General features: G+C 38.7%; 1 protein-coding gene and 1 long non-coding RNA gene across 7 annotated transcripts in view; both read left to right on the plus strand.

Annotated features, from left to right (window-relative positions):
• Nucleotides 1-11,624: 11,624 nt before the first annotated feature.
• LOC131547423 (uncharacterized) lies at nucleotides 11,625-14,751 on the plus strand. Its single transcript, XR_009272928.1, has 5 exons — nucleotides 11,625-12,380; nucleotides 12,565-12,649; nucleotides 12,900-12,981; nucleotides 13,748-13,977; nucleotides 14,518-14,751. It is a non-coding gene; the product is annotated as an uncharacterized LOC131547423 (long non-coding RNA).
• A 2,680-nt stretch (nucleotides 14,752-17,431) lies between these two features.
• The window catches only part of pard3bb (par-3 family cell polarity regulator beta b), a 332,607-nt gene continuing 322,051 nt past the window's right edge, over nucleotides 17,432-27,987 (plus strand). For 4 of the 6 annotated variants that reach the window (XR_009272746.1, XM_058786234.1, XM_058786238.1 and 1 more), the window contains exons 1-2: nucleotides 17,432-17,574; nucleotides 18,138-18,415. Coding sequence is in view for 5 of the 6 variants with exons in the window: in XM_058786234.1 (XP_058642217.1) it covers nucleotides 18,299-18,415 (117 nt within the window). In the remaining variant the exon portion in view is untranslated. Of the gene's footprint in view, nucleotides 17,723-18,137; nucleotides 18,416-27,987 lie in introns of all 6 variants that reach the window. The other 2 variants (XM_058786235.1, XM_058786236.1) reach the window with 2 other exon arrangements.

Below are 27,987 nucleotides of genomic sequence, written 5' to 3' on the forward strand. Positions count from 1 at the left end.
CAGGGGTCAGGTCTAGACAAGCAGCCATGCAGACCTGCCATACATGTAAATCACACTTTTCATTAGAGATGTTCAATCTCAACACGCATAACCTGTAACCTCCATTTTATGGGTATTTGTTATGGGTTTGTTTGAGATGCTGTGCTTTAAATTTGAGATTGTATTTGCTTATCTCTTGACACTTATCTTGTGTTTTTTGTTAAGGAAGGTGTGTAAGTCATCTGATTGGCATGTTTATTCAGCGGTATAGACATAGCCTATGTAGATGACTGCTAATACTGTAAAATGATAGCAGTATTGCACATCCAGGAAATGTAAACACATTGCTTGCCAATGTCAAATATACACTGGTAATTTGCATACAAATAGGAGGTCAGATTTGCATATCAGGTGTAAAAGCAGCCTGTTATGCCATTCAGTCGATGGGAAATGTCTCTGAATGAAATTACACTTTCATCATTTTCATTGACTTTTGATTCTAATAAAAATAACTGCTTTTGAATTATATATATATATATATATATATCTGTTTGACATCATTCACATACTTAACCTCATATTACATTCTACATGACATGCCATGTGCAAATATAATTTTTTAGTAATTGCTTTGTGTATAAGCTACAAATACTCTCTGAATAATCTCTCTGACTCAAAGGTAAGGAGCAATGTGTGCTGAATATACAGCGAGAATATATTAGGAAACAAATTAGCTTGATAATAGAAGTATTATCAGATGGACCATACATAAGAGAACAGGCATAAAGATATTGTTGTTCATTAAAATTCAGTGAAAAGAAGAAAGAATCCCCTTTGATTCATGCACTCCCCCACTATACTGCAAATATGGTGTTTTTAATACAAATTTTATTTAGCAAATCTTGTATACACATACATGCGTTTATTTATTTATTTTTTAAATACTGTTTATATTCTGTTCCCTAACCTTAACATGCCTTTTACAATCGATCAATCAATCAATCAATCAATCATTCAATCATTCAGTCAAAGAGAATTTAGTATGACTTATAAATGTTTCTGTCATGAGAGCTGAAATTTGGTTCCCACAATGTGCGTGAAGGAATTGTTCACTGGATAAAATCACCGTCTCTAAAATGGCGGATCACGGTTACGGGGCAATGCCGGCCGTCGAAGAGACTCTCGTGACACATCTCGCACCTAATTCAGCTCCATCTTGGAAGTCACACCCTTTGTTGCCATCCAAGCCATGTAGGATTACTTCCAGTTTAATCGGGAAATCTTACATGGCCACTGGGCAGGCTGCGGCCACTGATGAAGGGGAAGGCCTCACTCCTGAGGCTGTTAAAGAGCTCAGGAGAGCTACATATTTAGCGCTTAGAGCTACCAAACATACGTATGGTATGGTGTCAGTTGAGCGCCACCTTTGGCTCACTCTCACAGACATCAAAGAAAAGGACAAGACTTTTCTTCTGGATGCTCCCATTTCGAAAGACTGCCTATTTGGGGATTTGGTCACCACCGTGGTGGAAAAGTTTCGGGCACCGAAGCAGCAGTCTGCCGTTTTTCGCCAGCTCATCCCGCATAGGCCCAGGGAGGCAGAGCGTCAACCACCAATGGGCCAGCGGCTTTCCGCAGTCAGGTGTCTCGACACCTGTAGTTCGACCATCGCCAAACATAGAGCATCTAAATCCTCCACCAGACTTTTGGGCCACGTGGAGACGCTTGCCCGACATCTCGCAATGGGTAGTACGCACCATTCGACACGGTTACACCATACAATTTCGGAAAGGGTTACCCCCTTTCAGCGGGATTCTTCCCATGACAGTACATCCTGGGCAGGCCGTGGTGTTACGCCAGGAAATCGTGTCACTCCTAGAGAAAGGGGCTATAGAATAATTACCCCCCACTCAGATGGAGTCGGGTTTTTACAGCCAGTATTTTGCTGTGCCCAAAAAAGATGATGGTTTACGTCCGGTTTTGGACTTGCGTCATTTGAATCTTGCACTCAAAGTGAGCAAGTTCAAGATGCTAACAGTAAAGTCCATTTTGTCTCAGATCCAACCCTGAGATTGGTTTGTGACCATCGATCTAAAGGATGCATACTTTCACAATCCAGATCGTCAAGAGAAACAGCAAGTTCCTCAGGTTCGCTTTCGAGGGCAAAGCTTACCAATATTGTGTTCTTCCGTTTGGACGGGCTCTGACTTCTCGAACGTTTACAAAATGTATGGACGCAGCTCTGGCGCCATTACGGCTCCAGGGTGTCCGAATTTTGAACTACCTGGATGATTGGCTAATATTAGCTAAATCCCAGGCACTGATACATCGAGACTTAGTGCTCGATCATCTAAGGAGCCTCGGACTATGGACAAACCCACAAAAGAGTGTTCTGATGCCACGTCAGCAAACAACATTCTTGGGGGTAGACATGGATTCTCGCACGTGTGCAGTCATTACAGACCTGTCTAAACCAGTTTAAGACAGGGCGCCTAGTCCATGTAGGCTTGTGTCTCAGACTGTTGGGTCTGATGGCAGCAGCATCCCCTGTAGTTCAGCTGGGCCTGCTCCACATGCGACCGTTTCAGCGGTGGACCAAGAGCCAGAACATTTCACATCATTGTCAGCCGCTTCGCAGAATTACGGTTTTCGTGCTCTAAAGCCGTGGAAGAAACCCCAGTTCCTTCAGAAAGGAGTCCAGCTGGCGGCATGTTTTCGTCGCAAAACTATCACGATGGACGCGTCCCTGACAGGTTGGGAGGCGGTCAATCAAGGACGCCCAGTCTGTGGAGTTTGGACAGAGGAACATCGGAGCTGGCACATAAATTGTTTGGAGCTACTGGCAGTCTTCCTGGCTCTCAGACCGTTCTTACTGCAGTTGAAGGGCTGTCATGTGTTACCTGAATCGTCAAGGAGGATTACATTCTCGCACCCTGTACAGGCTGGCGAGGAGTGTTCTTCTTTGGGCTCAAACCAAATTCCTGTCGATCAGAGCAGTCCATGTCCCAGGCCACCGGAACTCAGGAGGATGGGGAATGGAGACTACACCCTCAATTGGTGAATCTCGTATGGCAGAGGTTCAGCCGAGTGGAAAGTGGATTTGTTTGCTTCGAGCATGACTACATACTGCCCGCTCTGGTTTTCCTTGTCTTCCCCCGTCTCCTCAAGGTCTGGATGCTCTGGCCCACGAATGGCCCAGAACCAGGGCCACATAAGGATCTATGTAGACCACACAGCTCAGTGGCGTGGATCTGACCAGCTGTTCGTGTGTTTTGGTGGTAAGAGCAGAGGCTCCGCTGTCACTAAGCAGCGAATGTCGCATTGGATGGTTGAGGCTATCTCTTTGGCCTACGAGGCGCATGGCTTGACTTCGCCTCTAGGATTACATGCTCACTGTCGTCGATGGAAGATGTTTGTGCTGCGGCAGGATGGTCATCTCCTAGCACCTTCATCAAGTTCTACAGTCTAGACGTGAGGATGGCTCCTGGTTCCCGGGTCTTATCCGCTTGAGTAGACGCTTTCCTTGGTCTCCAGCTATCTAAGGTACGTCAGGCGTTATGGTATAGCATACCCAAAGAGATGACGTCATCGCAGCATTGAAGTGAACCTATGAAAGGGAACATCTCGGTTATGTATGTAACCCTAGTTCCCTGAATAGGGAATGAGATGCTGCGATGCGGGCCGTTCTGTACCTTTATAGCGCTTCCTTCGTCATATATGGAAATCTGATGAAATAGAGCACGGCACGCTGATATAGCATACGTTACGTACGTGTGGGGTCAGTGCTAAGCGCTATTTGGCCAATAAATTGGCGTGATGGTATAAGGGCTTCAGACATTCGTCACACCGAGGGTGTTCCCAAAGCGATGACGCCATCACAGCATCTCCTTCCCTAATCAGGGAATTAGGGTTACATACGTAACCAAGATGTTTCGAATGACATGAGGGTGTGTAAATAATGACAGAATTTTAAGTAAACGATTTCTAAAAGCACAGCAATTAACCCCAGGATTCTCTGGGTGAACTGTCTGGTAATCAAATGTCTGATGATTTTTTTTTGATATGCATAAAACATGCTGATTTCTCTAAGTATCTAACTATAATCCTGTAATCCTAAATAGCAATGCCCTAACACTAACCTTAACTTATAATGTATTCCTCAATCCTCATTGAGTCCCATGGAGACAGAGTTAGCATTAGTGTAAGAGAGCAGAGGAAAGGGCTGTTTTGTGGTTTTGTTAACACAGGATAAGTTGCTGTTTGACTGCTGTAAAGAAATGAGTGATGGTTGGAGGAAGAAACAGAATGAACATTTTTAACCATCTTTCTCCTGCAAATAAATGAGGGCTGTGTTTATAATGGAATCACAATGGAATGGAAATTGTTTTTGTAGAATACCATTATCTTGGGATCTTGGCTTGTTTTGCATCTAAAAATAAAATGTGCTGATGGTGTAATCATGTGCAAAGCTGATAGTATAATTCCCCTAAAGAATGAAGAATCTCTGCAGTAAACACAGCCTGCTCAATTAATTGATTTGCACAATTAAAACATGTAGCCCAGCTATTCTTGCACCGTGGATCGTAATAACTAACTCTTGCATTGCATCAAGGTTCAGTAAAATATTGTAAGCTCCAGGTGCAACCGCCCCCGGTGTCTAACAATTATCATTGATTCTTCTTTCATGAAATCTATTTCTCAAGCTAATATTATGTCTGCATTGCAAATTATTATTTCATTGGACACGTTTTAATTATTCAACACCAACCTCAAAGTTTTCTGCATTCACTTCGGGGTCTCATTAGCAATTGAAAGTTTTTCAAGTGAAAGTTTTATTTCATGACCCAGAAAACAGATATTATACTGTGTTCCACTGATCTATCAGCACACAGTGTTTATTGCTTATGAGAGAGTGAGTGTGTTTCCCTTTCCCCATTATTCCTCTCCAACAGTGATCAACACACAGACAGATGGATGGACAGACGGGTGGATGAAACCATGGATGAATGGATACACAGAAGGATGAAGGGATAGATTGATTTTTGTAGAATGCAGAACGTCACAATTAATAAATTGTATAAATCTATTTAAAATATGCGATAAGTTACCCTGACCTGACATTTATGCTAAAAAGCTTTGTCTTGTCATGAGAACCCTTTGTTCATGTATATTAACTTGTCTTAATGTACTTTTTTGTGTGTTTATTTTTATCTTTTTGTTATTTGTAACATTTAGTTTGGTGAATTATCTTTATACAGGAGAAATAGCCTACTAATATCAGCTATAGTGTGCAATTCCAAATTTAGTCAAAAACACTACAATACAATACAACACGTATGGGATAATCAACGGCTAGCTGTGCATTAAACGATTTGAATGCACGACATGGAGGCGAAGAACCACCCGACGCGCAGCGGAGTGCATTCAAATCGTTTAATGCACAGCTAGCCGTTGATTATCCCATTTATGCCGTGGTCATTTCCCAGCATTCACATATTAAAGACGTTAACAATATTTGTGCTGCAATATTTGACCAGAACGATAAAACTGACGGTTATTTTCGTCTGTATTACTATTCAACTGTAACTATGTCACTATGGTTACCAATGTTTATAGGAAGCGCATTAATATAGAACGTGATTAAACTGACCTGGAACTACCTGTGCAGTTCAACGAATTTAATCAACACCTGCCAGCCAATCAGAATTGAGTATTCAGACAGACCATGGCATAAAATACAATACTATACTACTCTATACTATACTATACAAACAGTAAATTAAAGTACTGAATTTAAAGTCACTTTAAATTGCACACCCAAAAAAGCAGACTACTGTGAGTATTATAAAAATGACAATACAGTATTATAATTAGTAGCCTATTATACAATATGGATATTTTACTACATCTCAGCGTTATGGTGTAATACTTTAATTTATTGTACTTTTGGGGACTTTTTTCTCCATTCTGGTCATCCAAAGGTTTTTTCTCCATTCTGTCACCAATGGAGTTTTGGTTCCTTGCCGATGTCGCCTCTGGCTTGCTTAGTTGGGACACTTAATTTCCAGCGATATGGTTGACTTGATTGCACAGATACTGTTTAAACTGAACTGAGCTGGATGATGACGTCACTAAATTCAACGATGAACTGCCTTTAACTGAAAATTGAGTGTTTACTATTTTCCTATTTGATACTGTAAAGCTGCTTTGGCACAATCTGTATTGTTAAGAGCGCTTTATAAAAAAAGGTGACTTGACTTGACTACTTTATTGGTATTTTTTGTTAATGTCACGACTTAGGCTACTAATTGACAACATAATGTCCATTACCATTACCATCAAAGACAACCAAATGCGTTATTGGCCACCTAACCACAATTTGATGAGAAAAAATGTGTAGGCTATTTATAAATACTAAGGTATGTTTGGTGCAAAACAACTGAGCGCCTGTGACAGCGTAATTTGTGGTTATAGAGAATAGCCACACATGTGTATCAGTAAATTTGAAGTCACAGACAAAAGTTGCAAACTTGTAGATTTTTTTCTCTCTCCCACAAACGCAACAACAGTTACACCTTCTCGGATCCTTCATTGCAGATACACAAATCCTATTCTACGAATCACAAATCCAAAAACTCGTACGCTCACATGTTTTGCTACTATTGCTGCAGTGAATATGGTGCAAAACACATTCACACACCTGCATCAAAAAAGTCGCAGACGAATTTTGTACATCCGCAAATCAGTACGTGAATACTTGCAATGAGATTTGCACACTTGTAGAATGTTTTCTTACATATATATTTTTTTTCTTGGATGCTTTTTCTAGTACAAACACAAGTGCATAACGACAACGGCTTGAATCTGCTGTGAGTCTTAAACGCTGTTTTTCACTTGCAAATGACAAGTTTCGAGCACTCTCGCTTTTGCACCATATCTGAGTGACATATGGAGCAAAAGTGATTTGTGCATCTGTAGAGGCAACGGCAGCCACTCTTCAGAGATCAGAGAATTTCAGCCAATCAGAAGAGCTATCCCAGCCAACATTTCCACGTGGGCCCCATGTGGGTTTTTGATGGGCTGCCACTTGGGCCCTGCATGGGCAACCCAAATGGGACCCGTACAATTTCGTCCATCGGCTCCACTTGGGCCCCATGTGTGTTAGCCCATAGCGGGCTCTAAGTGGGGCCCATGTAGGCTTTCATTATATGGGCCCACATGGATCCCAAATGGGTTCTTAATAATTGGGGCCAAGGTGGGCCACATACAGAACCCTTATGCCCCATATATGGGGATTTTGTGGGACCACAATGGGTCGGAACTGGGCCCCATTTATATTTCTTTATTAATTCCTCTGGATAAAGTTAATGTGCTAATATGCAAAATCATCTTTCAAACCACTCCAACTCTTAAGTTAAAATGTTTTTTTGTTTTTTTTGGAAACCTGTACCTGACCTGATTTTATTTCATGTGGTGCTCAAGACATTTTAAAATTACATGATAAAATATTTCAACTGTGAAGAAAATGACTTCAACTCAATCTCTAAATCACATTTTTTTATTGGGTAAAACAAAATATTAAACAAAAATAGACAAAAACACTTGAATAGATCAGGATAAAATGATATTCCTAGGCCTGTGCAGACTCCTCAGCTTCATACCTAAAAACAGTAAAGAAAAAAAAGAAAAAAAAATGTATTTTAAAATACTACTAAACATTTACAAGAACATTAAAGGGATAGTTCACCCAAAAATGAAAATTCTGTCATCATTTACTCACCTTCAAGTCGTTCCAAACCTGTATGAATGTCTTTGTTCTGCCGAACACAAAGGAAGATATTTTGAAGAAAGTTTGTAACCAGGCTGTTTTGGGGTACCACTGACTTCCATAGTAGGAAAAAAAAAATACTATGGAAGTCAATGGTGCCTCAGAACTGCTCTGTTTCCCACATTCTTCAGAATATCTTCCTTTGTGTTCAGCAGAACAAAGACATTCATACAGGTTTGGAACTACTTGAGGATGAGTAAATTACATAATTTTTGGGTGAACTAGATCTTTAAAAAGGCATGTGTGGTTATAATTAAGCTGTGCCAGTACTTTTCCCTATGTGACAAAACTGTCACTTAAAGGGATAGTTATTACTAAAGGTAATATGAACAAGTTAAAGGTGACACTATTCAGTTCAGAAATGTAATTATGTGCTAGGAGCTATTTTTTTTTAAATAGCCTAAATGATAATGCAACAGTTTGATTTCAAAAGTGTATAACCGTAAAATGTTTGTCAAATTAAAAAGTAACTTACTGGCAACAATTATCCAGTAGTTGCTGTACTTCATACCACTGTAAAACTAAGTACAGTAGTTTTAAGCACACTATAAAATTAAGTACAGAGTTATACTGTTATTAGGGGCCAAGCCCAGAATGGGCTGTAGCCCCTATTGTAATTGTATGATTTTATTTTCGTCCAATGGGAGTCTATGGCAGCCCTATGAAGGGAACATAGGAAAATGATGAAATTTGGCACACTTGTAGTGATGGCCAAGAATTGTGATCTGACGAACTTTGGGGTCTCTAGGACCAACTCTATAGCGCCACCACTAGTTCAAAAATTCAACATTAAAATGGTAATAACTCCTGAACCCCTAATTCTAGAAAAATGAAACTTAGTACACATGATTACTCTCTTCATGCTGATAACATTCAATAGCTTACATTAAGACTCCACCCATTACAGTAGCAGTCATTTTAAAAAGTACAGTATTCTTTGTTTTCGCTACTCCTCCTTCAAAATCTGTCCAATTCTTCCCAAAATTGGCTCAGATGATCTTTGGACTGAGCCGCACAGAAATGACTGAACAGATTTTTTTTATTCATCTTTTTTCAAAAGTTATGATGATGTGAACTTAAAGTCGACCCAAAATTGGTTCAGAGGCTGTATCTCGTCCAAACTTTGATCAATCGAAACGAAACTTGGTTCGCTTCAACACCATGATCTGAGGGTCCATGCCACCTATGGGTCGTGACATACCAAAAATTCACATTTTCGCTTATAACTTTTGAACTGTCAGTCAGAAAAATATAATATTTGTCTATGGATTCCTTGGGTCATGCCGAATCAAATGATATCAATTTTGCCAGGATTGTCTGAACCACGTGTCCAACATTTTGAAATTTGTCATAAATTGCTATATCTTTTGAACCATTTAACATATCTGCACAAAAATAGGGACCATGAACACGACAGCGCCACCTAGTGCTCCAGAGCTATAACAATTCTTGCAAAAGCACTTTTGAAGCTTTTGAACTTTTGAAAATGTTGTCAAAAATGTGTAATTATGTTGTTTTGTTCCCTGGATTATGCCGATTCTGACGATGTCTCATTTGTCATTTTCCATTAATGTACCTGTCAGCCATATTGAATTAAATGAAAAACTGTTTTATTGCTACTCCTCCTTCAAAATCTGTCCAATTCTTCCCAAACTTGGCTCAGATGATCTTCAGACTGAGCTGCACAGAAATAACTGAACAGAATGTTTTGACCGTCTAGTGAAAAAAAAAAGTTATTTTGCTGTGAAGTTAACAAGGTCGACCCAAAATTGTTTCAGAGGCTGTATCTCGACCAAAGTTTGATCAATTGACACAAAACTTGTTACGCTTCATCGACACCATGAACTGAGGATATATGCCAAAGTTGGGAACAGCGCCACCGTCAAGAGATACCAAAAATGCACAATTTTGTTTATATCTTTTGAAAGCATTGTCCAAATTTTGTTATGTTTATGTACTTTTGTTCCCGGGGATATGCTGATTCTGACGATGTCTCATTTGTCATTTTCCATGAATGGTCCTGTCAGCCATATTGAAGTAAATGAAAAACAGTTTTTTCGCTACTTCTCCTTCAAATTTTGACCAATTTTGCCCAAAATCTAATCAAATGATCTTTACACCGAGTCGCACAGAAATGACTGAACAGATTTTTGATATTCTCTACCATTCTTGAGAAATACCTCTCGGAATTTGACCGTGCCTGTGCTTGTTGTCTTATGCTAGTAATCTTAACATTCTAATAAGTTACATGCTAAACAATTACAATACTGTTTAATGTGACTCTTCAGCTATAGAGTTAACCACAAGCTGCATTACAATTAACTTTACTTTGCGTGTTATGCTGGTTAAAATGCTAAAGAACTTTTTTATCTGCTCATTCTCACACCTTAACCTTTCAACAGCAGGCTGGCAAACATGTGTCAACTGAGTGGCCCACTCTGCTAAGCCGCTGTTCCCGAACCTTTCAGGGTGTGGGTTCAAATCCAGGGTGGCACATGCCCAGACTGCAAGAAGTACTGTGGCCAGAAGCAGTGCAGACGTTGCTTTTTTCCAGACGTCGCATCTTCTGTGCGCGTTCGTCTTGAATTAGAAACATGCGTTTGTTCATTCTCGTCTGAACTTCTGTTCGTTTTTGAACTTCTGCGCTTCCGAACCTATCTGCTTTTTCAACATACGTTCTGTTTCCGCCGTTGTCGCTCTTCCTGCTCTGCGCCGCGCTACGGGCCGTTCGCGGGCTTGGCCCCGGAATCGCTGCTTGCAGCTATATTTTATTTTATTTTGTTATACATTCAATAACTCAAGTTATTGCTTCACACCAACAGCTTTATTCAGGATTCATCTTTTATATTTCATAGCTGAACTTCAATCACACAGAATTACCAGCATATTAACCATATTTCATCAGTGAACATACCAGTCTAAAGTTTTCGAACAGCAATATTTCTAATTTAAAAAAAAAGAAAAAAGAATATTTTGCTCACCAAGCCTGCATTTATTTGATCCAAAATACAGCAAAAGCAGTAATAGTGAAATATTTTTACTATTTAAAATAACTACTTTCTATAAGAACATGTTAAAATGTAATTTATTTCTGTGATCAAAGCTAAATTTTCAGCATCATTACTCCAGTCTTCTGTCACATGATCCTTCAGAAATCATTCTAATATGCCGATTTGCTGTTCAAGAAACATTTTTTATTAATATTATCAATATTTAATACAGTTGAGTAAAATTTTTTTTCAGGATTCTTTGATGAATAGAAAGATCCAAAGATAAGCATTTATCTCAAATAAAAAAACTTTTGTAACAATATGCACTATTTAAAAGCTTGGTGTCATTTTTTTGGGGGGGGGGGGGATTATATAAATTAATTCTTTAATTTAGCAAGGATGCTTTAAATTGAACAAAAATGATAAAGACATTTATAATGTTACAAAATATTTCCATTTCCAAGAAACCTGAACAAAAATTCTACTCTGCTGTTTTCAAAGAAATAAATTACATTTTAATATATATTCAAATTGAAAGCAGTTATTTTAAATGGTTAAAAAAAAAAAAAAAAAAAAAAAACACAATATTACTGCTTTTGCTGTATTTTGGATCAAATAAATGCAGGCTTGGTGAGCACAAGATAATTCTTTAAAAACATTACAAATCTTACTGTTCAAAAACTTTTGACTGGTAGTGTATAACCTAAAAGTAAAATCACAGTTAACAACACATTGTGCCAGTGGAAAATAAGTGTATTAAATATAAGAATAAAAGTTTGAAGAGTTAAAGTACTTAATTAGTAAGAGTATACAATAATCATAGAACGCATACCATCTGAAAATGTTTAAAACGGTCTTCTTTATAGCCGCCTGCCTCACGAGGGTCCGGCCGCTCTGCCAGCGCCGCTGCGGGGGAGAAATGCTGCCTAGCACGGCTTAACTGAGAAATGAGCACCCGATGTCCCGATCCGATGTTCTTACAGACATTTATTAACTCAAACGTATTTATACATCGCAAATAGCATTGGTATAAGACAAATGATGCGACTGCAAGTGTTTTAAAGTTCACCTACCTCCTATTTAAAGTTTTCGTAAGGCTTTTCGTCTTCACGAGTCTTCCCGCCGGTCCGTCAGCCGCGTCGCGTTGAAAAAATATCCAATTAAAGGGTAGATAAAAGCAGCATTAACTCGGCTAATATAAAATTAAATATAAATCTTACTTTGATAGATTAGGCCTAGAGTTTATCCATTGACACGCAGGTGCCCGTAATATATAGCCCAAATGTGGCCCACGTGGGACCCACAAATAAACAATAATTGGCAACCTAACTGGGGCCCACAGTTTTATCCAAGCTGGGGCCCATATTCAGCCCATCAAAGTGCCCACTCTGAGCCCATGCCCAGTTGATGCCCATATAGCCAGATAAATCCCACATGGGGCCCACATGGACATGTTGGCTGGGATACTGTATCTGGTTTTTGTTATTCTTTATAGTTCTTCGTTTTTTTAGGTTCAAGTTTGTGGATCTTATCGTCTGAAACGTCGAGGGTGTATTTTGGAGCCATCGTGATTACATCAGCTGGTAAGTTAAGTTATAATGTCAGTTATCCGAAGTAAATTAATCAGGCAAGCATAATAATTCTACACTGCCTTTTTATAGCAGGTTATGTGAGACGTTACATAACAGCGAACTAACATGAAAATAGTAAAGAAAAATTAGTTAAGACACACCGCTGTTATGTAAATCTTTTGTATTTTATTTTCAGATTTTAGTCTATTGGTAATGTCACCTGCAACGGAGGTGTTTTGGACTCTTTTCTTGTGATTGCATCGTAGAGGTGGTAACAACAGGTGAGTAAGCTGCCATCAATTACTATATTAGCCGAATTAGCCACTGGCTGCTGCTCTCCACTAACCCACAGAACGGGTTGTATAGGAATGGACTAGCAATATATAGGAAGTTTGGCTAACAAATATTATGAATGTTGTTTATCTTATTATAACCTGTAAGTTCTGTTATTGTATGGTATTTTTTTTTCACTAAAAACAGTGAAACAGTTGAACATTGAGCAGTACTTTCAATTACTGCTTTTTTTTCTAGTTTGTGGTCTGGATCATGTCATCTGCATTCCAGCTGGAGGCTTTTTTTGTGATTGCCATTGTAACAGGGATAACATCAACTGGTAAGTTAGCCGAAGTAAACTAGTTAAAGTTTTTTTTTGTTTTTTTTTAAGTTGTTATCCATTCCCTGGGAATCAACCCCATTATTTCAGCAATATAACACTAAGCTCACAATGTCAAATGCAGAAACGTTAATTCATGCGTTTATGACCTCAAGGTTAGATTAATGCTTTATTGGGTGGTTGTTCTGCACGCTTAATAAACAAACTCCAGATGGTCCAAAATGCAGCAGCTAGAGTTCTTACTAGAACCAGGAAGTATGACCGCATTAGCCCGGTTCTGTCAACACTGCACTGGCTCCCTATTGAACATTGTATGCATTTCAAAATCTTGTTAATTACTTATAAAGCACTGAATGGTTTAGCTCCTCAGTACTTGAGCGAGCTCTTATTGCATTATAGTCCTTCAAGTCCGCTACAATCTCAAAACTCTGGCCATTTGATAATACCTAGAACATCAAAATCAACTGCGGGCGGCAGAACCTTTTCCTATTTAGCACCAAAACTCTGGAATAATCTACCTAACACTGTTCGGGAGGCAGACACACTCTGTCAGTTTAAATCTGGATTAAAAACTCATCTCTTTAACCTGGCGTACACATAACACACTAATACGCTTCTAATATTAAAATCCGTTAAAGGATTGTTAGGCTGCATTAATTAGGTCAACCGGAACCGGGAACACTTCCCATAACACCCGATGTACTTGTTACATCATAAGAAGAATGGCATCTATGCTAATATTAGTCAGTTTTTTTCTTATTCCGAGGTCACTGTAGCCACCAGATCCAGTCCGTATCCAGATCAGATGGTGGATCAGCACCTAGAGACGACTTCTACAGCCCTGAACGTCAGCGGAGACCGGGACACATAGATGAGCCCCAGAGACAGATCCCCAGTGAAGACCTCATCTCCTAGATGGCAATCGGGACAGGACCACGGGAACCAGATGAGTCCTCTGCACAAACTGACTCTGCTGCAGCATGGAACAACCTGCTGGTTCGTCTGGCCAGAGGAGAACGACACACTATCTCGACACACTATTTCCCTGTTTAATACTGTAAAGCTGCTTTGTCACAATCTGCATTTTAAAAAGCGTTATATAAAATAATGGTGACTTGACTTGATTTTGATCTACAGCAGTGGTTCTCAAACCTGTCCTGGAGTACCCCCAGCCCTGCACATTTTGTATGTCTCCCTCATCTATCACACCTGATTCAACTCATCAGCTCATTAGTGGAGACTGCAAGACCTGAGGTGGGTGTGTCAGATATAGGGAGACATAGAAAATGTGCAGTGCTGGGGGTACTTCATGGAGACGTTTGAGAACCACTGATCTACAGGAATGCATTATAAGGAATGGATTATAAATTGAATGATTTGTGATGGATTATCAACTAATTATGCAACTTCCTTGTAGGATCGTTCAGAGAGTATAGTGTTTTTATTCATCTCAAAGTGCATAAAGCACAAAGTCTGGCGGTTAGGGCAAATTCTGTTAACACTTGTTTGAAATCTTGAAATTTCTTTTGCTTGCAGGGTCATTCTGAGAATCAAACCCCGGATGGCACAAAATGCCATCAGAGTCACAGATCAGATGGAATTCTGGAAAGACGGTGCAAAGAAAAAGCATCAGCCTGAATCCCCTCATGGTGTTTCTCATCAGAGAGCTTGTCAACTTTGCCAAAATTACTGAAGTTTAACTTTTACTGTACTAATTTTTACTGTATTTTATTTCTGTGAAGTCTGTTTTGCCATGCTGCAGATACAAAGTCCCCAGGGGGCTGTTGTGACGCCCTTTTTCAGCTAGCACATGCTAGAGATAAAGATTTGTAATTTGTATTTTTAAAAAGAACATGTTCAACAATTAAAAAGAATATTATAAAGACAAATGCTAATGAGTTATTGGAATCTTTATGGGGTTGGGGTTGTAAAATAATATGGTATACAGTGTTGTACTGCAATTAGATTGTTTTACAGGTAAAAAATGAAAATAAACTGAACAGTACTAATATTGAACGAACGGACAGCAGCAAATACCAACAAAACTACATTTTCTTTCTATTTTTGAATTCACTCACTGTTATACTGTACATTTGTTTATAATTTAAACATATTAACAAATATATTTAATCGCCTTGTATATGACACATAATAATCTATTTAGTTAACGGGTTTATATTTTATGAAGCCTCTTTGTGAGTTGAAGCAGGGATGGGCAAACTTGGTACTGGAGGGCTACTGTCCTGCAATGTTTAGCTTTAACCCTAATCAGACACACCTCTACCAGCTAACTTAATTAGGACTACTAGAAGGCTACAGGTAGGTGAGTTTTATCAGGGTTGGAGCTACACTCATTTAATAAAATTATAAACAAATATACTGTACAGTATAACGGTGAGTGATTTCAGAAAAATAAAGAAAAAAACATACCTTTATTGGTTGCAGCTGCTCCCTGCTGATAGGCGCCCAAACTAGCTCTTCCGATTGGCCAAAATTCTCTGATCTCTGAAGAGTGGCCGCCGTTGCCTCTACAGATGCACAAATCACTTTTGCTCCATATGTCACACAGATATGGTGCAAAAGGGAGAGTGCACGAAACTTGTCATTTGCAAGTGAAAAACAGCGTTTAAGACTCGTAGCAGCAGATCAAGCCGTTGTCGTTATCAGTGTTGGGGGTAATGCATTACAAGTAACGCGAGTTACGTAATAATATTACTTTTTTCAAGTAACTAGTAAAGTAACGCATTACTTTTTATTTTACAAGAAAATATCTGAGTTACTTTTAACGCCAGTTACTTTTTTCCCATTTATTGACTGACAGTGCGCTGTGTGAACATGATGTTACTGTAGTTCTAGACTAAATGTGACTAAATTAATTCATCCCACTCGCAAAAAAACTGATTTAGTATTCATCAAAATGAATTAAAACAGTGAAATGCAAACTCAGAATATGACGCAAACCTGCAATAATTAAATATGTTAAACAACACGAATGTATCTAATCCCATTTTATTCACCAATGCCTTTGCTGCTGACCTTTGATGATCCAGTTCAACCATACTAATAAGCAAAAATAGATAAAAATTTAGATAAACTAACAATTGTGCTTCATTGTTTTTTTAATTATTGCTGAAGAGTGTTGAACCTTCTTCTCCTGTGTTCTACTGTACAGACATGAATTTTTCCTTCAGCCTGAGGTTTATTCATTACACTTTTTGGTGTGAAAGGGCTTTTACATTTGCTATAAATAGAACTTCTTGTATTAAAAACAATCAAGCCGTGCTCATATATAAAAAGTAACGTGAAAGTAACGCAAAAGTAACGTAACACATTACTTTCCATAAAAAGTAACTAAGTAATGTAATTAGTTACTTTTTTAGGGAGTAACGCGATATTGTAATGCATTACTTTTAAAAGTATCTTTCCCCAACACTGGTCGTTATGCACTTGTGTTTGTACTAGAAAAAGCATCCAAGAAAAAAAAAAAATATGTACAACGTTCTACAAGTGTGCAAATCTCATTGCAAGTATTCACGTACTGATTTGCGGATGTACAAAATTCGTCTGTGACTTCACATTTTTGGTGCAGGTGTGTGAATGTGTTTTGCACCATATTCACTGCAGCAATAGTAACAAAACATATGTTTAGTAATAGTAACATAAGCGTATGAGTTTCTTGATTTGTGATTCGTAGAATAGGATTTGTGTATCTGCAATGAAGGATCCGAGAACTGTTGTGTTGTGTTTGTGGGAGAGAGAAAAAAATCTACAAATTTGCAACTTTTGTCTGTGGCTTCAAATTTACTGATACAGATGTGTGGCTATTCTCTATAACCACAAATTAATCTGTCACAGGCGCTCAGTTGTTTTGCACCAAAAATACCTTCATAATTTTGAAACCAGCTTTCAGAAGTTTGCATTTTCAGGCCCCAAAATACTGTTGAAGGCCACAACACATAAACCTGTCGTGTAATTTCTATAGCCTACTTCATGCCCTTCAGCGTTTATAGTTTTATTTTATCATTTCACAACATTCTTTTAATATGATCTGACTCTGACCAGAATTTGCTATTTTGTGTAATTAAAACGTCATTAAAAAAAATCGAAACTTTAAAATAAATTATGTATTTGTGTGCGTGTGTTTTCAATGGTGATAACGTGATAACGACCCTGATGATGAGCAATTTTAACATGGCTCTTATTTATTTATTTAAAAAAATCCTGTTTGATTTATACTATAGTAAAAATAATTAGGATATGGCTCATTGTTATCCTTGGAAACAGCACAGAATTATAGAAGACATAAATTATAAGGCGAATATTGGGTTTAAATATAAATATAAAACGGGTCTATATCAGAGTACTAGCAGTAGTTATTAACATATAGCTGATGAGTGTGTCGTCTCGTGTGTCCTGCAGTGGTCCATGTGCAGATGTGTTCTGGCCCTTTAATAAAGTTGTGTGGCCCAGCTCTGTATGTTGGGATAACACTGCTGGAGGCTGCTCGGGAACTTCAGGAATGGCGCAAGACATGCAACTCCATCCGGGCAAAATACTGATGCAAATACCATCCACACATGCCCAGTGCCTTCAGTAAGTGCTCGTTTGTCCCGTGGATCATCGCTAAAGTGGGTAATTGTATAAAGACAGCATGACTGCATGATTTGTGAGGGTATTCAACAACTCGTCGCCAAAGTTTTTTGCCGCTAACCTGCTCGGCTCTCCATATTTTATTTGCCAAGTAAGTGCAAAACAGGTTTAATGTAAAATCGAACAACACGCAAACGTATTTATACGTATTAACGTTTGATTTCGCTGTATTTTCTTGTTTTAAGAGTTTGCAGAGAGATTAAAAAGTGAAAGTGTTGTCATCAGAGCTAACCAGTTAGCCATCTGAGTTCAGCAGCAGTGAACGGCACACCATCTTCATATCTAACTATAATAAAAATAAGCCATCAGTCAGATATACGTGCACAAAATGTATTTATATCTTGATTAGTGCACGACTCTTTCTAAGTTTCCCACCAGCTGTTGCTATGCAACGTACCCAATCATCAACATGCTTTTTTATTAAACAGTTTAGTAAACACTGCTTTCTAGTTAGTAAACATCTGAATTTTACATTTGTTTTACTTACAGTATTTGTTTTTTTATAGCATCATGTCATCTTTGATGCTGTAAAGTTTGATGCAGAAAACCAGTTTGCAGCCTGGCTGGAGATACACACACACACACACACACACACACCTGCTACTCCTACTGCTGGAGTTTGTTTAGGGACACATCTGGATTAATCTTCCCCTTTCTGGATTGAAAAATGAAAGTGACAGTGACTTTTGGAAGGACTGGTGTTGTTGTCCCATGTAAAGAAGGATGGACAGTCCGGGATCTCATCCAGCAAGCCACACAGAGATACAGAAAACTACTAGAGCAGGTGAGTATACTACTATTTTTTTTTTGTTGATATAACCCACATTATTTTCTTTATTCCACTGAACACAAAAGGAGACGTTTAACAAAATGTGTATGCAGCTCTTCAAGTTTGAATATGTGCATGCTTCAGTGAGATTTATAAATGAAAAGAGGATATTAAATGAATTATTAATTAAAAATGCTGTGCCATCATTTTGTCAGATAAAAATAAAATAGACTACCATTCAAAATTTGGGGTCAGTAAGATGTTTTTTTATGTTTTGGAATAAAATCTCTTATGCTCATCAAGGCTGTATTTTTTTTTTCTTTAATACAGTAAAAACAGTAAAGAACTGTTTTCTATTTTAAAATGTAATTTATTCCGTTACAGTAATTTATTCTTGTTTTCTAATTTCTCCAGTCTTCAGTGTCACATGATCCATTAGAAATCATTCTAATATCTTGATTTGGTGATCAAGAAACATTCCTTATTATTAATGTTGAAAACAGCTGCTTAATATTGTTTTGGAAACTGTGACTGAAAATTTATTTTTAATCGATTTAATACAATCAAACCTGAAGTGGGCAACCAGATTGCCAGACTAAGTAAAAAGAAAACGCAAAAAGAACATTTGTAAATAATGGCAGATTTATTTATTTTTTTTCCTTCAAGGCCTAATGTGTTTTGTATCACATGTTGTACATCTTTAAAAAGGTTAATAATAATTCTGGGATTTAATACTTCAGTAGTCAGCATAGTGTCGGTTAATTAAGTCTTACCGTAACACAGAATGGCCAAAATCACAATGGGATTACCACACGCTACATTACGTAAGTTTTAATATTTGGTTTTACATTTAATTAGAGGATGATCAAAAATGTATGCTTTACCTTACGGGATTGAATGAACTGTAAAGACCTTATTCATTAATTTCAAACTTGTTAGTCAAAATCACATGCTGGGAGCCTGATGGGAGCTGAAATGTCGACCTTCACTCTTATTATTGTAAAATTTAAAAGGGGTTCATAAGTGCCATTCTCTGATGACAGGAATCCGCAAAGCTGATTTTATGAAGTCGGGGGCAGATGTGCCTTGTCCAATTTTTCTGTGTGATAAATGCAAATCAGAGTTAAAATGTGGCAGCCGCTCTGTCCCCTGTGCGCCGACCCTTTGCCCCCTCATCAGATATTTCCCTCATTGCTGCTTGAGCTTCATTATTTAAATAGTACATCAGTTTGAGTGGCACCCATATTCGCCGGCTTTCTCGAATCTCCCGTGGACCGATGGGGACGTGGATTCGCCACACTCCCGGTGCATTAGGGTTTAGGCAGGCTCCTCACAAACAACAGGCTTTTCATCCTGCATCGCTCCAGGAGCCGCCAGGCCCAAATGAACCCGTAGATTGCTGCGAGACTTCCTCGCCTCACAATTTACTGTGTTATTGCTTTGTCTTTAGAGTGGTCAATTTGACTGATGGGAGACGGTCTGTTTTGTAGTGATCAGACCCGGGGTGGCGGTGGCCTTGTATTGGACCCTGTCGCGTTTGAGATCGTAATATCATGCGATGGATTTGGCAGGTCAGGGCTGTGACAAGAGATTGCCAGTCGGATCAGGGTATTGCTTGGTTTTAGTATGCGATCGGCGTGCAAGATCTTAACAGGCATTTACTCTTAGTGGCCACTGCGTGTTGAGCTAAGCTCAGACGAATTTTTTTATTTCGGGTGGGCACGTCCTTTCCCTCAGACACGTTTATGTGCGTGCCTAGCCTTTATTTGTGTGTTTGTTATTCCCATCAGCTCAGTGTTATTGGCTGTTAGTCTCAGGGGACTTGGCGCGTGGGCTGGTGACGCACACGAGGCCTCGGCGAGGATGGATGGAGCTGTTTGAGGGATCCTGATTGGCTGCTGTCTCCAGGGCCTCATTTTCAGGCCAGGGTGAATGTCTGTTGTTTGGCCCCTGCAGAGTTTCTCTGATCTGGCTCTAGTCGGTCAGGGTCACAACAAGTAGTGTTTGCGCAGTAGTAAATATCGGACGATATTGTGATGTGTAGTTTGTAAGTTAACTTGTCAGACCTACTGATTTCCAGTTAAGTGCTTTGATACAGACTCTCAAGTTCTCCAGGGTATGAGGATTGCTACTGAATTTGGCTAGTGAGACTGTGTTAAGGTGTGGTTATATTACGGAAATTTTGTGTGCAAAAAAAGCCTGATATTAATTGTGGTTTTTAGAGATGTATGAAGTACTGCTCACACAGGAGTCACTATTAAGACAGGTAACTTTCTGTAGGTCAACACGGTGAGTTCATGTGACCAACTTGAGCATGAGCGAAACCTGTGTAGGGAACTTTTTTTCAAAAAGTCTCTTAAAATATCAGATAATTTGACCATTTATGAAATTCAGTTTTTATCAGGGCAAATAGACTTATTTTGTGAGACGTAAGAAAAACTGTAAAGATTTTCTCTGTTCAAGTACAGTTTGTCTTTTTTTTCTGTAGTTGAATTTTATTAAATGTTCATATATGTTGTTTGTTTTTATGTATTGAATGTTGAAACAGTATCTGCCATTAAATATCCAGTGAAGCTGATATGACAATAAACCCAACACAACATGAATTATTGATAATTGACTAAATTCTTTAGCTTAGAGTCGACTCTGAATCATTGAAACGAGTCGTTTTTAAAACGAATCCCAAACTGTTTTTTGTTGACGTCAACATGAAACATTAGCATATTGCCCACCCACTTGTTGGTCTTTTCGCATTGGTCTGAATGAAAATGCAAATTCATTCTTTGCCACTAGGTGCAGCTTTTGGAGCGTTAAAAATAGCTGTTTCCCCGGTAACGCTGTACACAAAGCAGCACTGCGCTCACAAACACTGCTTTATCAGACATTACAGGTGAGATGAAATGAAAATGAGACCAATAACCGCAGATTAGCATCACACAAAGGAGGGGTTTGGAAAAATGAATCGTTAAACAAATTGTTTGGGAGTTGTTGAGCAAGTAAGGTAAGAATAAATGCATATTATAAGACAATAAAAGTGTTTTTTTGACCTTGCATGCATGCCATCCTGTTGTTGGGGACTCCCAAAACCAAAATATGAACCTTTCATTACCCATAATAGGGGCACTTTAAACTTTTCTTTATTGTATAAAATGTTTTCAGAACGATAAGAAACCAAGATGAATATAAATTATGTTTCTAAGACCTTGTCACATTAAACCTTTGTAATGGACATTCTTGTCATTGACCCATTATTTGTAGCCCAAGATATCAGTTTAGTATCAGTGGCTGCTATTGCATTGGCATTGCAAATTTAACCAGTGGCAAAATTTTGGTATTGATCTAAACCTAATCCGAATAAGAGGAAAAGTGTGCATGAAACTAGTTACATGTATGCAAGCAAGCATGCACACAATTGAACATATTTACACACTCTCACACAATATGATGGATAAGGGTATTAGCTTTATGAATAGTACTATGCAGCGCAGTAATATTAGGTTTAGTTGTGTTCCGTTCATGATTGCAAGCGTTGTACCGCAGTATGGTTTGTCAGTACTGAGAAGGCGGTACAATCGATCTTTGTGATAGATTGTTTTCATTACTTGGTTCTTTTCCCTGTGAGACTGTATGATTCAGAGCTGCTGGTAACTAATGTCCTTCAGGTTTCCCTTGAAGTTTCATTAATAGAGTTAATAATCATAATGTTGCATTTATTCATGAATGCAGGGAGGCTTCACAAATCACAGCTCAGCGCTTTCAGCACAAAATGCAGAACAAACGGAGCATTATGTTTGCAGGAATACTAACACCCTCATCAATCAGTGCAGGTTTTGAACCTTTCTCAAACTTCACGGCTCTGCCACGCCATTTAAAGCTTGAATTCAGTGCCAGTATGTTCAATATTTGCCAGGAAGTTTTGCTGAATGAGCGTGGATGATTTGGGGTTGCTGTGTCTGATGGCTTACTCATTGATTACCCATAGACAAACAACAGACACGCTGAGCTTGCTTTGGGTGTTTTGTGAAGTCGCCTACATGCTGGAGAAAGCTCTGACAGAGTTTTTGATGGATAGAAACTCATAAGATGTGTTTTGAGACTGTGAAAGAGCCGGGTGAGTTTGAAATCAAGCAGGAGTACAGTGAATTGGTCAAATGAAATACAGCAGACTTTTGGTTCCATTGACAGATCATTGCTTGCACAAAGCCTTAATTTTTTCCATTATGCCATCTCTACTGTAAATGATAATTCAGCCTTTGAGACTTGTAATTTTTCAATTACAGCTTTTTAGTGAAGGCTTCATCTGATCGCACCAGAAAGCTTGCTGATTATGAGTTAACTGCCTGTAATGATCTGTTTTACATGCTTGGACATTAGCGAGATTTCAGCATGTTAGTGGTAGGCTTTGATTTGTAGATTGTGGTGGATTATCCCTCCTGCTAATAGGCAGAATTGTTGACTGAGACTGTTTAGTCTATCTAGAATTTATTTAACTTCATATATTAGCACCATTGCTTTAATGGGGGTGAAGTGAACCTTTTTTTTAAGAATGTTTGGTAACGCTTTAGTATAGGGACCAATTCTCACTATTAACTAGTTGCTCATTAGCATGCCTATTATTAACATATTGGCTGTTTATTAGTGCATAAAGCACATATTCTGCATGACCATATTCTACGTCTCTAATTTAACCCTCTAACTATTAATAAGCATCAAATTAGGAGTTTGAGGCAAAAGTCATAGTTAATGGTTTGTTAATAGTGAGAATTGGACCTAAAAATAGTGTTTTAGTAGTGCAGGCAATATGGACCAAAAATCATGTCTCTATATATTTAGGCTAAATGGCAATACACTCTGTATTTTCTATGAAGCGTAATGTTTAGTTTTCTTTGAAGTCTGGCTAAGAAAGGCTAAGAAAAAAAATAGTGAATGTATCTGTGTATGCTAGGATGTAAATTGTGTAAAACAATTTTAAAAACGAATTAAAATGCATAAAATCTACTGCAAACTGGGATTAATTTTGTGACAAAGAGTGCTTATGTAAATTATCGCAGAGCCTTCAATTCTTCAAACAACTAGAGGAATTGATTTGGGTCAGAGTTGTGATCCATCCAGCTATAATAAGCACAGTATATTTCACAGTCATATCTCTGATAACAAAGCAGAATATACACAAGACTGCCCACTTACTGTTAATTCAAAACTTTTGTTACTTGATGCCTCAGACTTTGTGAACTTTGGTAAACCCTGGAACTGTCTTAGATCTTAGCAGTCATTTAAACACACTGCTAACTTACTTACAAAGTTGAAACACTCAGCGAGTAACTACTGGCACTTTATGTAATAAACACCAGACTAAAGAAAGCCTAAAGGAACAATCTTCTTTTTTTTCCCTTTCGTTCTTTCAGAAGAAACTTAGAAACCTCTAAGGTTGAGACAGTTAGTATGACCTTTTTAGTTTTATCTCGAGTCATGAAATGCTTTTCTTAATTAAAATGAGATCTTGAAGATGTAACATCAACATTTAATTTTAAAGTATATAGTATTCCAAAGCTTAATCCAAGCCAAATACACCCAGTCTGGGCTAAGCCCCAAATATCCAATGATCCTAGAACCACCCCTGACTCTCAAATGCTAAAACTTTTTCAAAGCATTTCCTGCATTTTTCAATTTTTCTCCTGCAAAGCACTGCTTGTTTAGTAACCAAATGTGTTTAATACGGTGGCCAAGAGAGATCAACGCACTGCAAATAGAAAAAAACACCTGCAAATTAAGAAAACAACTTCGTCAATTTTACAACACACGCTCCGCAAATGCTCACAACACAACCAAATAAAGAAACGCACTGCAATTAAAAATCTGATGAAGATGTTTTCTTGATTTGCTGGTTCTTTTTCTATGTGCATGTGTTTTCTGAAGTTGCAGCGCGTTCAGCTCTCTCGGCCACCATAGTTTAATGCTAATTTTCAAGACCATTACTTTTGGACTTTTAAATAGTCCACTGCAAGCACAAAGTCCCCAAAGAATGGAGATCTAATTATACAGAGCTTCAATAGGGCCAACTAATTGACTAATTGATTAGATTATGTAATGACTGCTTTATGTAGTTTTTCCAGATCCCTTACCTTTTCAGGATTTTATACGGAACATCAAAGTTATATTTATTTGTACCTTGCATAGTTCTTTTAATGGTCACATGACCTTTGACTTCAGTAACAATAGCTTGGGGAACTGTTTTCTGCTCCCTTTTAAAAGTTGATGAGCCTAATTATTTTGCTATCCTGTGCATAATTATGTGGTTATTTTTATTCAGCATGGTTTTCCCAGCTGTCTGTGACCCTACCAGAACAGACCTGTCACCATTTTTGGTCACGACCTACAAGTTACGGACCACTGCTCTAATGAATGGTTTTCCCCACTTACTTTGGCCTAGTTTTATGGGCGGGCTTATTGCGTGTAGGCTTTGTTGCACTGAAGGCTCTCAACTTGTCAAGTTAATAGAGGTTAAGCTGTAGCGTTACTCTCTGCATTTCATATTTGTGGACAGTTCGACCTCTTAGCTAGCTGTCTCAGCTTGGAGCACAACTACTTGGCTGTGCGTTATCTCGCCCGTGATAGAGCAGCGAGAAGTGTTGTTAATTACCAGATTTCCTTCTCCGCCATTGAAGTCTCAGCAGCTCACAGTCTTGCGTTTTTTGTTATGCTAATCTAAAACATTTTCCTGCAGCTGTGTAATTATGCATTTAATGCGTTTCAGGATTAAAGCGAACGAGAAATGGCCTAGATTTAGTTGCGCTAATCTTCAGCCTGTTAAACGATGCCATACATCAGCTATCACTTGAAAAGACCGCGGTTACCACTTTGAGGATTTGCTGTCTAATTTCTGCTGCGTACATACTGCGGCCCTCTGCTTTGTGTATTGCTTTGTGTTTCGTTATATTCAACGAGGTGTTTTCCATTGACCCGGACATGTCAGTTTTCAGCGGGAAGAAAAGACGCCTGTGATCTTCAGCCAGCGCTCTCAAGAATGTTCCGGGCTGGGAAATGCGCTTGAGTCGAAGGCCCTACATACTTAGCATGTCTGCAAGCCTTTGTCCAGAGGCAGTAAATTGTCCGAGTGAGAGTGACCTTAAGCGGAGGAAGTGCTTGGGAGTCACTCAGGAAATTATCAGGCCTTTGAAAGAGGACACTTAATTACCCAGGCAGACGTAGGCCGGGGTTGTGCTGCTGTTTTTTCATTAAGCTCAGGAATGCCAGATGCACAAGTGCTGAGTTGGCTGCCAGAGCAGCTGATATCATGGAAAAGTCTGGACTTGTGCCAGCAAGAAAACAATTAGCATGCCTTGCCTCAGCGACAGTCAGTTAGCATCTGCTCTCAATGAGAAGCATTCCAATGCTAGGTGCGTGGTTTGTGATAGAAACTACCTCTGGACCTCAAGATGTCCTTGTGAAGTACCTCTGTTCAGCCTCCATCCATTCATGCGGTTTTGGCTGCAGAACTGGCCCTCAGAACCCTAATGTGCTATTTTCTGTGGATCCTCATCCGCTGTTGTGGTTTTACTTGTCTGTAGACATTGTTTTCAGTGACAGTTGGAGGCATAGTGCTCTCTTTGAAGAAATTCTTGGAAAAAACCAAATAAACACAACGTGTACTTAGGCTTGTAAGTAAGCCTGTGTTTTGCTTTTATTTTAGCGTAGGCTGTTATGAGTTAGGTTTGGGTTGGGTTTTTCGTGCCTTCCTGCTGAACCTGATTTTTAAATTTTATATATATATATATATATATATATATATATATAATATGCTTATGCTATTACTTTGCCATGTTCTTTTACTTCCAGAATATATTTAAAGGGGCATTTTATCTGTGATAATCACTGAAAATATGTTAATAAACTAACATTTTACCATTTTTATGTTTTTTTTTAAATGTTTTATTTTTTATAGATTTACTTTTGGTGTTTTTGCCTTTTTACTAGGATAGGACAGTATTTCAGACAGGAAGCAAAGTGGGAGAGAGAGGGGGATGGGATCTTGAAAGGTCAGTGAGCCAGGACTCGAACTCGGGACACCTGGAGCGCAACTGCGCTATATGTCAGTGTGCTACCCACCACGTTATTGGCACTGACTAAACTACCATTTTTAGTAGCATCTAATTTTCTGGACAAAATTGTGGACACCTGAACACCTGAAAAACGCAATGCCCTTGCACAATAGGTGGATTAATGAGGTTGTTAGTAGTTGAACTATACTTATTCTTATTAATTTTGATAAGTAACCTTTTGACAGTGTGCTGTGTAAAAAGGACTGTTTATTTTTGTAGTGTTTTTCGCCCTGCTGGCTATTTGGACCCCTGCTGGTGGGTTTTTCAGCTAGTTGTGCATGTTGAATCAGCTCATCGGTGAGAGAGATCATTTTGATTGGCTGTTCAGCTTAGCTAACCAGTGTACAAGAAGAAAAGTGAGCAAATGATGAAGTCAGGAAAACCAGGAGATTTGTGTAAAAATGGTAAGCAAGCACTGCTTTGTTTATGGTTGTTATATCTGCAGACCGAGCTCTTTCGGTTTTCCTTTTTGAATGATGAATACAGACTACTGCCACCTGCTGGTATTGAGAGTTATTTCCCCTCATATATGTGCAGAACATAGTACTAGTTGGCTGTAGTCTTTCTGGTGTGTTGGTCCAGACAACAAAAGCAACATGAGATGACACCACAGTCGGCTTCCATTGCTGCTAGTTCTTTGATGTTGGTTTGGTGCATCCTGGGATTTTAATCATCTCACTATAAGAAGTAGATTTTTAAGACAACGTCATGTTAAAAACAGCCAGATTTTAAAAATGACTGCTGCATTTGAGGCCCCTGCATTCTGTATTATTGTGCTTCAAGCTGCTCTTAGAAACCTGTCTGATTGGAGTCAGACATGGAACCAGGCTTATTTCAGAAGGCTTCCTATTTGTATTGTCAACTATTTGTTTAGCCAACCTGCTGTCTATTCATTCTCTAGTGTCCACTTGCTTTTGGCCATTCCATACAGTGGACAAGGCTGTGTGCTTCAGTCTTGTAGGGTGTGTGTGTGTGTGTATGTCTGTCTAAAACATATTAATATGGTATGGTTTCCTGATTATTGTATTAACGCTGCTGATATTTATCAAACACAATACTGGAGTAAGATTGGAGAGTCCAGACATGCTGTCTGTTCAGGACTCTTCCTCTATCTCTTAGTCTCATTTAAGTACTGATTACCCACATACATAGCTCTTCACATTGGCCTCTGTGCCCAGGAAAATATTAATTTCATTTGTGCTGCTACCATATAAAAACTATCTCATTTCATTCAGGCTATATTACAGTCCATAACAGAAAATGAGGTGTGGGTCAGAAAATGGTATGTTTATTAAATTCAATTCACGGCAAAATTGGTATTTTCATATTTGAGCAGAAAGTGCAAGAATGCGGTGCGGAGGTGGAAGATCGTTCTCCAAGATGGACAACGTCTTATTGCATCATTATCATCACCATCATGATCATCATTACTGTTTATGAGCTTGGTAATGATGTTAGGCTTGGTAATGGACCCTGCACCAACAAAAG

Source organism: Onychostoma macrolepis, chromosome 09 (assembly GCF_012432095.1).
Source record: "Onychostoma macrolepis isolate SWU-2019 chromosome 09, ASM1243209v1, whole genome shotgun sequence".
Taxonomy (NCBI): domain Eukaryota; kingdom Metazoa; phylum Chordata; class Actinopteri; order Cypriniformes; family Cyprinidae; genus Onychostoma; species Onychostoma macrolepis.